The 15,060-nt window shown below is 38.2% G+C and overlaps 1 protein-coding gene across 5 annotated transcripts in view; it reads right to left on the minus strand.

Moving 5' to 3' along the window:
- The window catches only part of trps1 (trichorhinophalangeal syndrome I), a 151,349-nt gene that overhangs the window by 11,761 nt on the left and 124,528 nt on the right, over positions 1 to 15,060 (minus strand). For all 5 annotated transcript variants that reach the window (XM_047383456.1, XM_047383455.1, XM_047383454.1 and 2 more), the window contains one exon: positions 5,045 to 5,167. In XM_047383456.1, coding sequence (XP_047239412.1) covers positions 5,045 to 5,167 — 123 coding nt within the window. The remainder of the gene's footprint in view (positions 1 to 5,044; positions 5,168 to 15,060) is intronic.

The following is a 15,060-nucleotide window of genomic DNA, read 5'->3' on the forward strand; positions in this document are numbered from 1 at the left end:
ATATCCTATGCTAAAACGTGGTGGTGGCAGTGTCATGCTGGAGGAATGGTTTTTTTATAAGAGACAGAGAAGCTGGTCAGAGCTGATGGGAAGTTGGGTGGAGCTTAATACAGGGAAACACTGGAAGAAATCATGTGAGGGTTTACTTTCAGCGAGACAATAACCCTAAAGAAAACGACAGAGATACAGTGGAATTGTTTAAATGTGTTAGAATGGTCTAGTGAAAGTCCAGATCTAAATTGAATTTATAATGTGTGGCAAGACTTGAAAAGTGATGCTGACTGATGCTCTCTGTCTAACCTGACTGAGTTTGAGCTATTTCGCAAAGAAGCATGGGCAAAACTTTCAGCCTCTAGCCGTGCAAAGCTGGTAGGGACATACCCCAAAGCACTGCAACTTTAACTTGGTTCAATCCCACAATATAATCACAAAGGGGTCTAAATACAAACGTAACAGTTTTCAGATTTTTACTTTTAAACAGTTCTATTCTAATCTAATCTAATCTAATCTACTTTAATGTCATGTATCACTTATTCTTCCAATTCTGAATTATAGACAACCCTGTGTCGATTTATGACATAAATTCCTCATAATATACATAGAGGCAGACAAGTCAGTGCATGTGTTTCAGAAAGGGGTATTACTTTCTGTAACCAACCTCTTGTGTTTTGAATGGGTCTGAATTATTCAGCTCATTGGTTAAGAAGGTTTAGTCATGATAAAAACTGCGGTTAAATAATCAGGACATTTACATAATAAGCAAAATAATCAGGTCTTCAGATTTTGTGCATGTTAGGCGCTCAAATCAAACTAGGCAGCCAGTTATGATATTTTGCACTTACATATAAATAGATATAGATGGCATAATACCTAGGCTGACTTACTGCCAATAGGCATAATTATTGCTCTATCTATCAGTCCTTCCATCTGTTCTCGAAAGTACAATTCTGTTTTCTCTGCCACCGCCTCCCTCTCTCACTTTTCAGGTGCCCCCTGCCCCTTCATTATCCTAGCTCTGCCTTTATCTTTTCCTCCATTTTGTCCCTGTTTATTTGTCTTTTCAACCTTATTCTTACTCTTCATTTCTTTCTGTCTGCCTCTTTCCGCCTCTTTATTCATAACTCTCCTTCCCTTCTCGGACTCTCAAGTTTTTTACTAGCTGCTATCCTCTCTAATAATGTGTGTAGAGCATATAAAACTTTTATTACGGGATATAAAATATGGTTGTCATGAAGACTGCCAAGAGTGGAGGGAGCCTGGACGTGATTGGAGCAGCAGATGAGATGAACGTGTTGAGGGAGGGAGGGAGGATACAAGAAAGGAAGGATACAAGGAAGAAAAGAAGGTAGGAAAGAGGATAGGAGAAAGGATACAAAGAAAAAACAGAAGTCAATCCCTGAAAAACACAATGAAGGAAGGAACAGTCTTATTCCCAATGGTATCAAATTAATTTCTTTCCTCAAAGTTCTCCACAACACAACCCATAATGAGAATATCAAAGAAGGTTGTTTAAGATCCTTGCAAATTATTACAAATAGAAAACTAAGAAATCAGATTTACATTAGTATTCACAGCCTTTGCCTTTGCTCAAGATTGAGCTGAGGTCCATACTGTTTCCACTGATCATCCTTGAGATGTTTCTGGAGTTTAAATTGAGTCCACCTATGGTTAATTTGATTGATTGGACATGATGAGAAAAGGCACCCAGCTGACTATTTAAGGTCTCACAGTTGACTGTGCATGTCAGAGCGCAAAGACCAAGCATGAAGTCAAAGGGATTGTCTTGAGGCAAAAATCTGGAGAAGGATACAGAAAATGTTCAGCTGCTTTGAATGTCCCAATGAGCACAGAGGCCTCCATCATTCATAAATGGAAGAAGTTTGGAACTCCCAGTACTCTTCCTAGAGCTGGCCAGCTATCTAAACTGAGCGATCAGCGGAGAAGGGCCATAGTCAGACCAAGAACCCCATGGTCACTATGTCAGAGCTCCAGCGTTCCTCTGAGGAGAGAACCTTTAGAAAGGACAACCATCTATGCAGGAATTGACCAATCTGGCCTGTAGGGTGGAGTGGCTAGAAGAAAGCATCTCCTTAATAAAACTCATATGGCAGCCTGTCTGGAGCTTGCAGACCTGAATGACTCCCAGACCATGAGAAACTAAATTCTCTGGTGTGATGAGACAAAGATGAAACTCTTTGGTGTGAATGCTGTGAATGTCATGTTTGTAGGAAACCAGGCACTGCTCATCACTAGACCAATACCATCCCTACAGTGAAGCATGGTGGTGGCAGCACTAAGATTGCATCTGTTCAGCAACAGGAACTGGTAGACCAGTCAGAATAGAAGGAAAGATGAATACAGCAATGTACAGAGACATCCTGAATGAAAACCTGCTCCAGAGCACTCTTGACCTCAGACTGGGCCAACAGTTCATTTTTCAGTAGGACAATGATCCAAAAGACACAGCCAAGACCTCAAAGGATTGGCTTCAGAACCATTGTGTGAATGTCCTAGAGTGGCCAAGCCAGAGTCCAGACATGAATCCAATTGAACATCTCTGGAGAGATCTGAAAATGGGTGTGTGCAGACATTTCCCATCCAATCTGATAGAGGTTGAGATGTACTGCAAAGGAGAATGGGGGAACCTCCCTAAAGATAGGTTTGCTAGCTTGATGCATTATATTCAACAAGACTTGAGGCTGTAATTGCTGCCAAAGGTGGATCAACAAAGTATTAAGCAAAGGCTGTGAATACTTACGCACAAGTGAAATCTTAGTTTTCTATTTGTGGTAAATTTGCAGCAATTTCAAATCTCTTACACTTTGTCATAATTGGGGTATTATGTGTAGAATTTAGAGGAAAGAGATTAATTTGATGCCATTTGGAATAAGGCTGTAACAAAACTAAATGTGGGAAAAGTGCAGCGCTGTGAATGCTTTCTGGATAAACGTAGAACATGATGGAAAGAGGGAGGGAGGAATACCCAAATATTCAATCAATTTAATAGGTAAAGAAGTCTGAAAAAAACAAATATTTTTTCAACACTCATCCAGACCTAGAAAATACTGAAATTAATTCCAGACTTTTCCAAACTGGGCAGGAAATTAGTTTTAAAGACCTAGTCTTTAAAACCTAGTAAGTCAGAGGCCCTGTACAACTGATATTGATGGTAAAGTGCATAATTAGGTTGAATACCTTCAGAGGATGCCTGAATAAGCTTGATACCCTCAAGTCAACTAAAAATCAAGCTGGCTCTTTATCTCAGCTGAACATCATGCGGTCTAATTAAATTTGGGATTTTCATCAACTTTCCCCAGGCTTTGATGGTAAACTCCATCCATTCAATCATATTTCTCACCCCATGGAACGAGCTCGCTGTGACTGCTGAGAGGCTACCTAACTCCCAGCACTTGCCAAATTAACTATACTTTCTTTTTCTTATACTACAGTATTACTTTTTCACAGTGAGAGTCAAAGAACTGATACAAAGCGTTTAACTGCATTATGCACAATTTCATTTGCATCATATGCTAATTGGCCACACAGGAGGAATGATAATTAGTGGGCGAAGCCACCCTGCGTGCTCACTAAAACACAGCAGTCCATAAAATGGCATCTGAACAACCTTTCCTTTATGAGTCTTATATGAGTGGATAGCAGTTCAGCCCTTCAAATTAATATTCATCACTCAAAACAAATTTCCTTTTACTTGATGCTAAAACTTCACTCTCATCTGATTCCCTCAATATAGAAACTGCTTTGGAAATTTTATTTGGCACAATTATTACTTATCTGACAGATAATTTAAGCGATAATATTAAAGGTGAACAGGGTAACATTACTACAAAGGTATTAGAGATAACACTCCCTATGTGACTTCTTACACCATAACAGCTAAAGAAACTAATATTTTTTTTTACAAATTTAAAAAGATATTATTTTTAAATATGCAAAGGTAATGACTTGGAAACGTTTCCAGAGATGAGATTTAAATAAAGGTAAGTCATTTTCCAAAATATTGCTTTCTAAATTGAAATGGTTTTCAGGACCTTTTTATGACTCTTCTTTAAATTCTAGACTTGCATGAATTTAGCAAAATAAAAAATTACTCTATGATGAATATTCGACTCATTTAAAAGCATAATTTTGTTAAATATATCTTACATTAGTGTTTTTCAGCTCTGGCAAATGACCAAAAATGCTTCTAAATCTAGATTGAATCTATATTATTCCATGCATCAAATTAAGCGCCTCACAACACAGGTTACTGGATTATTGTCAATGTCTTTCAGAAGGGTTGTTGATTCAAATTAGAACAGCACTAAAAAGATGATCGAGCATCCTTCCGTGGAATGGGGGATAACGTCCAGAGGACGTCCAAGTTAAGGTATCTTATGAAAACCCTGTCAGTCCTACTGAGAACATGCAAATTCCATAGAAGAAAAGCTCTATGCCTTCGCACACATTTAAGTTCGAGGCCATAGTGACCCTGGCGAACCACAGGGTCACCATGCAGCCCTAAAAAAGACACACCTGTGAATGAGTTAAAACATGTCTCTGACGTTTTCCTCTTTTTTGTGGTAAAATTTTCCGAGCTGATAATCTGATGACTTCTGCTGATCTACTGGTCAATCACTGCACCCCACTTTTCAAATTATGGATAACACTTACATGTGTTTATAGCACTATTGATAAGAACAATGGACGTTTGTTGAATTTAACTGCTGCTCAAATGGGAATCTATGGTGCTAAATAGGGTAAATAAAAAGCTGGATATAACCTTTTCAAAACTTATAAAAATAAGTTTTTACTGAAAACCCTTTTTCAGTAAAAACTTTTAAGTTATTTACTATAACTCTGCAGACATGTAATTTATCATATCAATATGAATAGTTACAAAGAAAATGTTATGGTAAACATTACTATTGAAATATTATTTTGAGCCAATCCATGTTTGTCGTATCCCATTTTAGTTTTATTAAGACAGACTAAAGTGCAATGCAGACCCAGCATCTGTTTGTGTCCTCGTTTGCCGATGACTTACCGAATGCAGTTTTTGGTATAAACCGCATGCATTGCAGACGTAGCCACCATTAGCATTTTTCCTCCACAGTGACGTCTTGGTGGTCAGACAGTTTGCACAGAAAACCCCACTACCTCTGCGTCGCTGCAAAAAAACAGAAAAACACGCAATATTAGACACTTAAAAGTAAAACTTTCAAATAAGACAAACAAATAGTTGAAGACATTATAAGTTATGACGAGAATGGCACAGCAAATAGTGCTGACAATTTTTGCCTAATTTTAAATAATTCCCTTTTAATGGGCATGCTACAGATGACTGAACCAGTAGATGAGATTATGAGACAGGCAGAGATAATGACCACCTTGGCTTTGTGGCTAAAAAACAATGAACTCTCATTTGTCATGCCATTTTGGAACAACACCAAATACATTCACACTTTCCACAAATAAAAGTATAGTAACAAGGCAATAATCCAACTCCATGGAATATGTTGTTTGTCTTGAAAAGGTGAATATGTATGACTCTTGAGATCCTTCAGTAATTTTTTTTCAAGTGCCACTTGAAAGGCATATAAATAAATGACTTTCACCTTGCAGTCGTAGAAAGTGCTGCTGAGAACTGCAGCCGGCCTATGTTTGACTTTTGCTGTATGAGCGTATGTTTCCTCATATACACACCTCTGCAGTTCACAGTGCAGCGGTGCATACAAAAGCAGTGTGTGCAAGGAAAGGTGTGAAATTGTAATGGTGGGGGGTGAAGAGGCCAATTGTTGTGGCAATGTGCTCCATCACAGTAATGAGCCAATCACAACGTTTCTCCATCCCATTAAGCCTCTGGCCCCACTCACCACCTTTGTGACCCTGCGAGGACAGCATACCTCATCTTTCTCCTCTGTGACTCAGTTTCCCAAACCATTTCCTTCTCTCTTTCAGTTATTAAAATACAATTTCATCATTGTACGTCTGTTGTATTTATTTTCTCCTCTCAGTTTTTCAAACCCTGTTCTCAGCCACGGAGAGATCCACAACTGTTGCTCCAATGATGACAACATGAGAAATCATTGTGTTGAAAGCTAAATACCAATGGCAAACAATTTATGTATGCAATAATATGGAAAATACGCATCAGACTGTTTTTCATTAACGTATAAGTAAACTAGGCTGTGCAATGATGTAAGCAGATGCAGGTAAATGTTCAGGCAAATGCTAAGAAAGAAAGAAAATATTAACAAAACCAATCATCCTAACTATATAGGTTATAGTCTGAAATAATTGTAGGTTTGTACATTATGTTAAATCCCTATTGGTGCATGTAGATTTTTTTTCAGTAACAATAAACACATTTCCTAAACCTTTCCCACCAGTACCTAATTTCACTAGTGCTAACTATTTGTCATTTGGTGTTTATGACACAGCTGAGTTATGCATGATTTAAAAAAGAAAAAGCTCAGAACAGCCAGCTTTACAAGTTAAAAACACTGATGAGTGCCTCACTCTAACCAGGCTGTGGTTAGTCTCAGAGCTATAGATGGAGCCACTTCGAGGACCTCCACTCAGCATCTGCTTGGTGCTGCCAGCTAAAAGCATAAGAGCCCAGTAGGCACAGCTCTGTTTGGCTTATTTATTTATTGCAATTTTTTTCAATGCAAGTATCAAAGCCCAATAAACCACTTCATGTTTCTTATGGGATCCCACACATGGAAACATGCACAATTACCCAACTCATTCGGTCTAAATACATGTGAAACACATAAATCACCATCTGAGGAACGAAGTGGGACAGTGTGGTGGCTGTAAAAGTGATAAAATAAAATTAAATTCAAGATAAAGATTAATGTAAATTTAATAAGTTGTTTTCAAGAGTTGGTTATTTTACACAACTTACCACCATGAACAAAAAGCATAACACATGTTATTTCCTGTTGTGGCACTATGCTATAATAAGCTTTTTTATCTAAAAAACCGGGACAGCTGGTGCTCTCTCAGTCACTAGCAGAGCTAAAAAAAATTATTAGGTATTTAATAGAGTTTTACTGTAAAAGTAGGTGACATGTATGACTGCTTCTGGCTATTTCAGCTACATCTACCGGCGCTAGCTGCTAGCCTCGTCACTTTTAAAAACATGGAGTTCAGAAGAACAGGGAAACAAAAAGGGGGAGAAAATCCAACACACAAAAAAATAACCTTGTACATAAAACATACAGATATGTAATTAATAAATAGCATTTAAAATTATTATTCAGAGGAATTACATTAAGAGAGGTACAAAAAACGTGCAGAAGGGAGCTGGTCATTTCACCCCATAGAGACTTCGTACTTTTGGTCTTGTAGTTCTGGGTTCAACCACACGTCAATTAATCCCCCTCCCCAGATTGTTCTTCAAATATTTTCTTGAGCTACTGATAGTCCATTGGAAGGGAGTGTGGTTATGACTCCAGTACCAGCAGCAGTTGTTCAGCAGCAGAAGATTGTTCATTGTTATTTTGGCACGACCAGGGGTCATAAGCTGTCATATAGTTTGTAGTTGACAGGCCCAAAAGAGGATCATCAGTAGAAATAGGGTGTAATATTAAATATTTAGCTACTTATAACTGAGATTTGAGCATTTTTATGAGAATGAGATTGTCTTCTCCACAGTTAATTAAAATAGTAAACTACTAAGAGAGACAAACTGGTATGGAATGGTTAGTTACAAAAGTATGACATTTTTTTGGTTATGGGTATGAAGTAATGAAGCGTGGGTACAACCTGGGTGTACAAACTGGCAACACGGGTGAATTGACCTAAAGAAAATGCAATTATTGAGATATTTAAACATCTTTAATTAATCCTTGATTTTTGCAGTTTTGGTCCTTGATAGCAGAATCTTATTTTCTTACCCACATTATAACTGTGGGAGCAACTGTCCCAACTGTGACTCAAACCACAGTAAGCTGAAGTACTTAAACACTGCTAATAACTGCAAATAACCTTAACAAACGTCATACTATTTCTATCCACATAGGAATATTGTCTCTACCTCTTATTTACTTGCAAAATATGGAGATAGCAGTCACTTAGATTATATTTGATTTTTGGAGATCCGGTATTGATCCAGTATCTGTATTTTGTGAGCCACACAAGTTAAACATGATTGGGTCAAAACCTCCTCAAATTTAAGAAGATGCCACCTAAATGCCACATGGCAAGTTTGGAGTATTTGCAGTGTTACTTCCTTGATTTCTTTGGCCCTCTGAGTCTGGATTAGGCTAGAAAATTAATTTCTCTGAATTGCCCAACAACCTAATACATGTAATAAACACTGAGCTAATCTAATCAGAGTCTCTAGGGAACCTGTTTTATGATGACCTGAAATCAGACAGAAGGACACATTCATGACCAAATCCTCAACAATGCACCAAGCCAGAGCTTGTGTGTGTGTTCCTGTGAGTGCATGGGGCGCACACCATAAGGTCACCACATGTAAAAAGACAGAGCCAGGTGATTGATTGATGTATGCTTCCTGTGTGTGTGTGCACAAGCGTATGTGTGTCCAGTGTTGCAAGCCAAACAGTGCGTCTGTCATCAGAATTCGGTTTCCCTCCGAGCTACTAAATCACTCACATATGGCCCCACAGCTGGCCCTTGTTGCAACACATGTACACCTGAAAATATTAGCTTCCACCGGCTAATGAAGCAATGCTCGATTTGGATTCGAGGGCATGATTCAAGAAATGTGTTAGGGAAACATTCACTACCCTGAATCTGGCCCAGAAAGATAGCACAATGTGAATGTCTGTAAGGGTATGGTTCAAGTGTTAATTATACAGGAAAGGACAGTTTGCACACATATTGGGTTCATGGTCTCCAACTTCCTTTTCAGTCAGCAACTGGTTGGCTTGATATTAGTGGAAATGTAAAACTCAAAAACCTCAACAGACCAACACACATAATATTATGTAAACATGAAGTCTAATGCTAAGTACTGTACATGCTTGTCTTCATATGAGTCAACAAAGTTTATGGGCAGGATGTACTGGTGCTAACTAGCAAACTGTGTGGGCATCAGTGTATGTTTTGCTGATTTATTACTGATACCTGGCCTCTCCCACTCACCTCAGCCTGCACAAAAGGGCTAACGGTAATTACAGTTCAAAGGCTTAATGACGTCTATTTATCTGTGGCCTATAAGCGTTAATTTGGCACCAACACAGCACCCACACAAACATAAGTACAGTGCACACACACACACACACACACACACACACACACACACACACACACACACACACACACACTCAAACAGATATATGCACAGTCAAAACTGAGAGGTGTTAAATAGTGAGGAAAAAATACTGGAGTTCCTCGAGCTACGTCCCTAACTGAACATTGAGAGTGTTTTAATATAAAATAGTTGCTGAAAACCAGAGAGAGGAACAGTGATTTATGCACTGGTGAATTGTTGAGTCAGAAACATCTACCTAAACATGATCCTGCTATTATCTTGTAAAAAAAACATTTCTCTGCTCCCACAGGTAGAGCAGCATCATCAGATGTACACTGAGAGTAATGAGGACATGTTGGGCACGTGCTTAACACGAGGTTGGTAGGTTCAGTGGTACTGGTTTGAAAAATATCAATCTCTAATCTTATTACAGTGGCTCCTTACTGTGCAAGGATTGTAAGACACTATTATTCTTATAAAAAAAACAAATTCAAAAGGAATGTTGGATGGATGGTCAAACGGATAAATGGTTGGCTGACAAATGGATATACAGATGGCAGGGATAGGCAATTATTATCAATTATTATCAATATAACGAGAAATCATAACATTTAGTCCATCTGTGACAATAACAAAAACTATTTGTAAATCCCCAAAACTGACAGAATGACAGAATGATTGGGATCGTTAGGATGGATGGATGGATGATTGAACGGACGGACGGATGATGGATGAATGGACGGACGATGGATGGATGACTGGATGGAAGAATGGATGTATGGATGGCAGGATCGATGGACGGATGATGGATGGAAGAATAGATGGATGGATGGATGTATAGATGGATGGATGCATGGATGAATGGACAGACGGACGGACGATGGATGGATGACTGGATGGGTGGGTGGATGGATGGACGGATGATGGATGGACAGACAGACTCATTAACTCATTAACAACTAAATGGATTGTCAAGCGGATGGAGGACAAACAAATTGATTGATGGACAAATATTGGTGGAAAAACATCAGGCTAATTTTTTTAATAAAATTCCCAACATCGCCAGATTTTTACTGAGACCCATAAAATAATTTGAGGCAAAGAATAAACACTTTAAATGATAAAGTAACATTACTAATCAAAACCTAATAAGTGGACATTATTTCCAGGTTTTATTGCTGCTAGGAAGCTAATGAAACCAGCCAAAATTAAGAGTACAAGTCAGACGAGCAGTGCATATAAAACATTAAGTGGTTTAATAACTCCCAATCAGCCTGGTGAGTTTGTGCTCTAATGCACAAGCAGCTCTTAGCAGAAAGCCTTTGTGTCCCTTATGGTCTTCGATTTAATGGGCTACACGACCTAACTGCTGTTAGTTGAAGAAAATATGGTCACCGAAAAAGGGCTACATTTCATCATTTCATGTGTCAGAACTCTGATTTTACTTTTTGTAGACTTTAATGGTTCTACTGTGCTTTGCCATCTTTCTATGAAATGAGCTGCTAGCCAGCATTATTCTTCAAATTCCCACTGAATGTAGGGGTTGTCTGATGTTGATCTTTTTGCAGCTCCCCTCTTAAAATACCAAAATAAATTCTAACTTAATTTGGAATGTTTATTCAACATGAAACATATGGTGTGACTACGCAGTCGCTGAACACTTTAGCTGTGCCTCTAAGTCCACTTTGAGATTCTCCTGAAGCCATAAATTTACAGATGCTGTACCAACTGTTTATGCTGCTCGCTCTCTCGGATCGTCAAGGGGGAGCTGGCCGGGAACAGATAAGCATCCGAGGGTTTAGCAGGTCCTGTTGTAACACTGAGCCTTTCTAATGCATTTCACCATCTGCAAGGAATGTATGGTAAAATCTTTGAGCAGCGGCGGTGGTTCACTTAAAATAATTCACTAAACCACAGCTTTGCATGAGGTGCTTTACCTCTCAAGAGATTATATCCTTTAACTAGTTGTTAATACTTTGTAGAATAAGTATTTCAAAGCAAAAGTAGACATGAAGAAATGTAATTCCTTACTGTTATGTGGCATAATATCGAGTAACAACAGAGGCTGGATAAAGAATGGTACGTGGGTTTAAATTTCTAAACAAAGACTGGTAAAATGAAATTTCATTTAAATTGCTTACAGACTAAATCATCCCTGCTTTTAACATACAGATACACACACAGACAGATGCATACACAAGCGAACTTACACTGACACTCGCATTAAATCAGCGATTATTTAATCAAGCTAGAAGAGTAGCTGGAGGAATTAACTGAATTCCATACTGCCAGGACCAATATCCTATACAGTGGATCACACACACACACATACACACACACACACTCTCTTGTTTTGCTATATGTAGTGAGGACCATGTGTTGACTCCCATTGACTTCCATTGATTTTCAGTCATTTTCAACCCTTTCTATGCCCTAACCCTGACAATAACCCTAAACCTAACTATTACCAGTGCATGCCTAACCCTAACCTTAACCTAAAGTCAATTCACACCTTAGTCCTAAACCTAATCATTAGCAAAATAGGTCGTGAGGACCAGCAAAATGTCCTCACTTTGGTACAAACGGTCCTCAATTAGATGGTGAAATCGGGAAAATGTTTCTCACTGTGATGCCAAGACAGGAACACACACACACACACACACACACACACACAAACACTCAGAGTCTTGCATTCAGGTGGAAATGAGAACAAGAAATAGAGGAGGATATAGGGATCATTTCATTCAAGATTCATCAAATTAAGCCTGTCAGATACACACACACACACACACACACACACACACCACAACCTGACTACAGTTAATCTAACAAGGACCTACTCTCTGTCTACTCTCTGTGTTTCTGTGCGTTAGTCTACGTCTGCTTGCATGTTATGCGTACAGCTTCAGGAACCCATCTAAACAATTCTGATATGTGCAGCTTCTCCGAATAACATAGTTGGGTCTAAGTCGAATGAATGTATGCAGAAATTACTCCAAATTAATTCTGCTTGTCACTTTTACCTTACAACAAAAAGCCAACAAGAAAATAAACACAAACAAAGAGGATAGACTGTTTGTGATTCTCTTCCATTGTGTGCTCTTTGAGGCACTGATCATTTTAATTCTGGTGTAAAGGATCTGATATTTCCCGTGCTGGTATCTCTTTCAGTTAAGCAGCAATCAGGTGAAATCCAGATGTCGAATGGAGCAATCAGGAGTAACTAGCTCAGATTGTGTAAATATGACTCTAGAATGTGTCTTTCTCGCAGCTCACTTTAAACAGTGCTGCTGTGATAATGAGAAACATCAAACATTACTTAAAGAGGGAATCTTATGTTTTAGGAAGAAAAACACAAATAAAAACAGATTTATACTGTGTATAAAAGCAACCACTGTTTTAAATTTGCCTCATCTAACTACTACCTGCATTAAATTTGCATTTTCAATCATAGAACACAATTTCAGGCCACCACAGGCAGCCATACTAAACAACTTACTTAACAAGGACCACAGATTCCTAATTATTCCACATTAGGTCCACTTTGTAAAGCCTATGTTCAAAGAACTTAGAGCATAAAATACATAACAAGACAATAACAATGAAGGGTTGTATTTATGACCATTTTGCTGTGATAGGACATAAGCATACCCCTTCTCAGAAAACCTAACCTTTTTTTTTAAACTTAGACTGCCTAGTTACTATGGAGTATTTTAAAGTCATCCTCAATGGTCATTACCAGCTGCAATAAATGTGAACAGAAACAAGAGAATGAGTTACATCATTTAGAAAATTCTCCCAAAATAGTTTAAACCGAGCATAATGCTGGGATTGCATGAACTGTCTTTCCTATGTAACAGTATTTGAGTGGACTAGGCCTTAATCAAAAAAAGGGTTTGACTGCCCTGTCATGTCAGCCAATCCAAACATTTGGAAATGAGCGGTGAGTGAATCTTCATCAGTACAGACAGAGGGTCTGCATAGCATAGTGTCAGATAAAATAAAGCTATTACTGAGGCAATGCTGGAAGATTTGCACAGTGATTATGTACATTTCTTAGCTGTGGTACCGGTGTGCATTATATATGACATCTCAGTAGCGACACTTATCTAACATATTGTTTTTAACATTTTCAAAAATTCCATGGTAGCCGGGGTTAGATGGAGAACAAAGTATTGGATTTGTAGAAAGGTGATGGTAAAACTATTTTACTTAAAGGCAAGTATCTTTAAAAGCCACCAGAACATCTCTGGGTCAATTCTCCCCTTTGCCATTTTGTCAATTTCTCTTTCTATTTTCTACCCTCAAACAAACCAATAACAGTTTATGTCTTGTGGGAAGTTGGAGGGTTTATGAATTATGGAGAGAAATAATAGTGCATCTCAGTTTAGGATAGCTTATTTGTAAAACATGGCATATTACGACACATAATCATAAAAGTAAGGAAGAATATGAAAATATTACAGAACATTACTTTACATTCTGGGTAGTCAGTGTGGGTATGAACTGTTAAAGCAGGTAACAACTGACACACGGTCGGTAATATCCTTTGCATAATGGATCCTTTTTACATCTAAAAAAGTCAGGAACGAAAAAAAACTAAGCTAACAGCGAGTTGATTAAGATAGGTAGCAAACAACTACAATCAACTTATAAAAAATATGAATAACAAACATTAATAAATAATGAACAAATAATTATATTGAAAAATACACACATGTACAATTGTTGAGTGAAACTAGTGGGATGCACAACAGGACTTTCATACAGAATGTTGTTCTATGAATATGTAAATTAGACCAAAAAGAAAAAACAAACACCGGAGAAGGATGATACCGCATGTAAACTTTACATAAAAGAAGAGTGAGGTCATTGCCTCTCACTTTCTCTTACTCACACATTAATGTTGGCCACAGTGTGTGGCCTGCTTCCTTCTTTTCTTTCCTTGTGATCCCTCCTTTCCGGACCCTTTTTCTTCTCACTTACTGCCTTTCTTTTCATCCTTCCTGTGCTTGGTTAATACAGTAGAAGCTACCTTTTAAGGCACAGTGAAGTCCTCTGTGTTTGAGTGTCCACAGCCAAGAGCCTTTAACAGACCCCACCACACAAACACACACACAGAAGGAAAGTCTTATTTTCATTCAACTAATTTTGATAAACGATTGCAGATGCATCGACGTCACAGTCAGTCACTTTGAGCCTAAGCCTGATAACTGGGTGAACAATAGGCAGGGGCCTGGAGAGAGGTGAAGAATCAACAGGAAATAAAAGGAATTGGTTCCACATAGATCTCATTGTGATAAACGGCATCCATGCATGCAAGCTATGAGCCCACAGAGCTGGTTGCCGCAGCTATTGTCTTTGTTCTGCACTGGTGTGCATGTACGCATCTCTTCTGTGCATTTGGATTTGACCTACTGATACCAACATAGGTGTGCTTCTGTTTATCAAATGATTCATTTTATACAACCTGAACCAACTATTCTGATAGTATAGTTTATACTCTTTTTTTTTTTTTTCTTTGTCCTTGGAGATATTTTCAAACAAGGCGTAATATTTTTCATTCAGATTCTACTCTTTCAGGTAGTTATCAACATGTTTTTACCCATTTTTAGCAAACAAGATGCATCTGACTTCCCATTCTAAAAATATTTTTCCTTACTGCTGGATTCTGAAGAGCAGTAACCTACTTCATGCTCACTCCAGTAAAAGCACCATGTCAGTGTTTGTACCTTTAAGCATTTGCCTTTAAAATAGAGGTATATGATTGTCAGCATGGGGCAGAGTTCTTGTGTGTTAGTGGCTAAGAGAGAAAGCAAAGAATCATGTGC

The sequence above is a fragment of the Girardinichthys multiradiatus genome, chromosome 13, assembly GCF_021462225.1.
Source record: "Girardinichthys multiradiatus isolate DD_20200921_A chromosome 13, DD_fGirMul_XY1, whole genome shotgun sequence".
NCBI lineage: Eukaryota > Metazoa > Chordata > Actinopteri > Cyprinodontiformes > Goodeidae > Girardinichthys > Girardinichthys multiradiatus.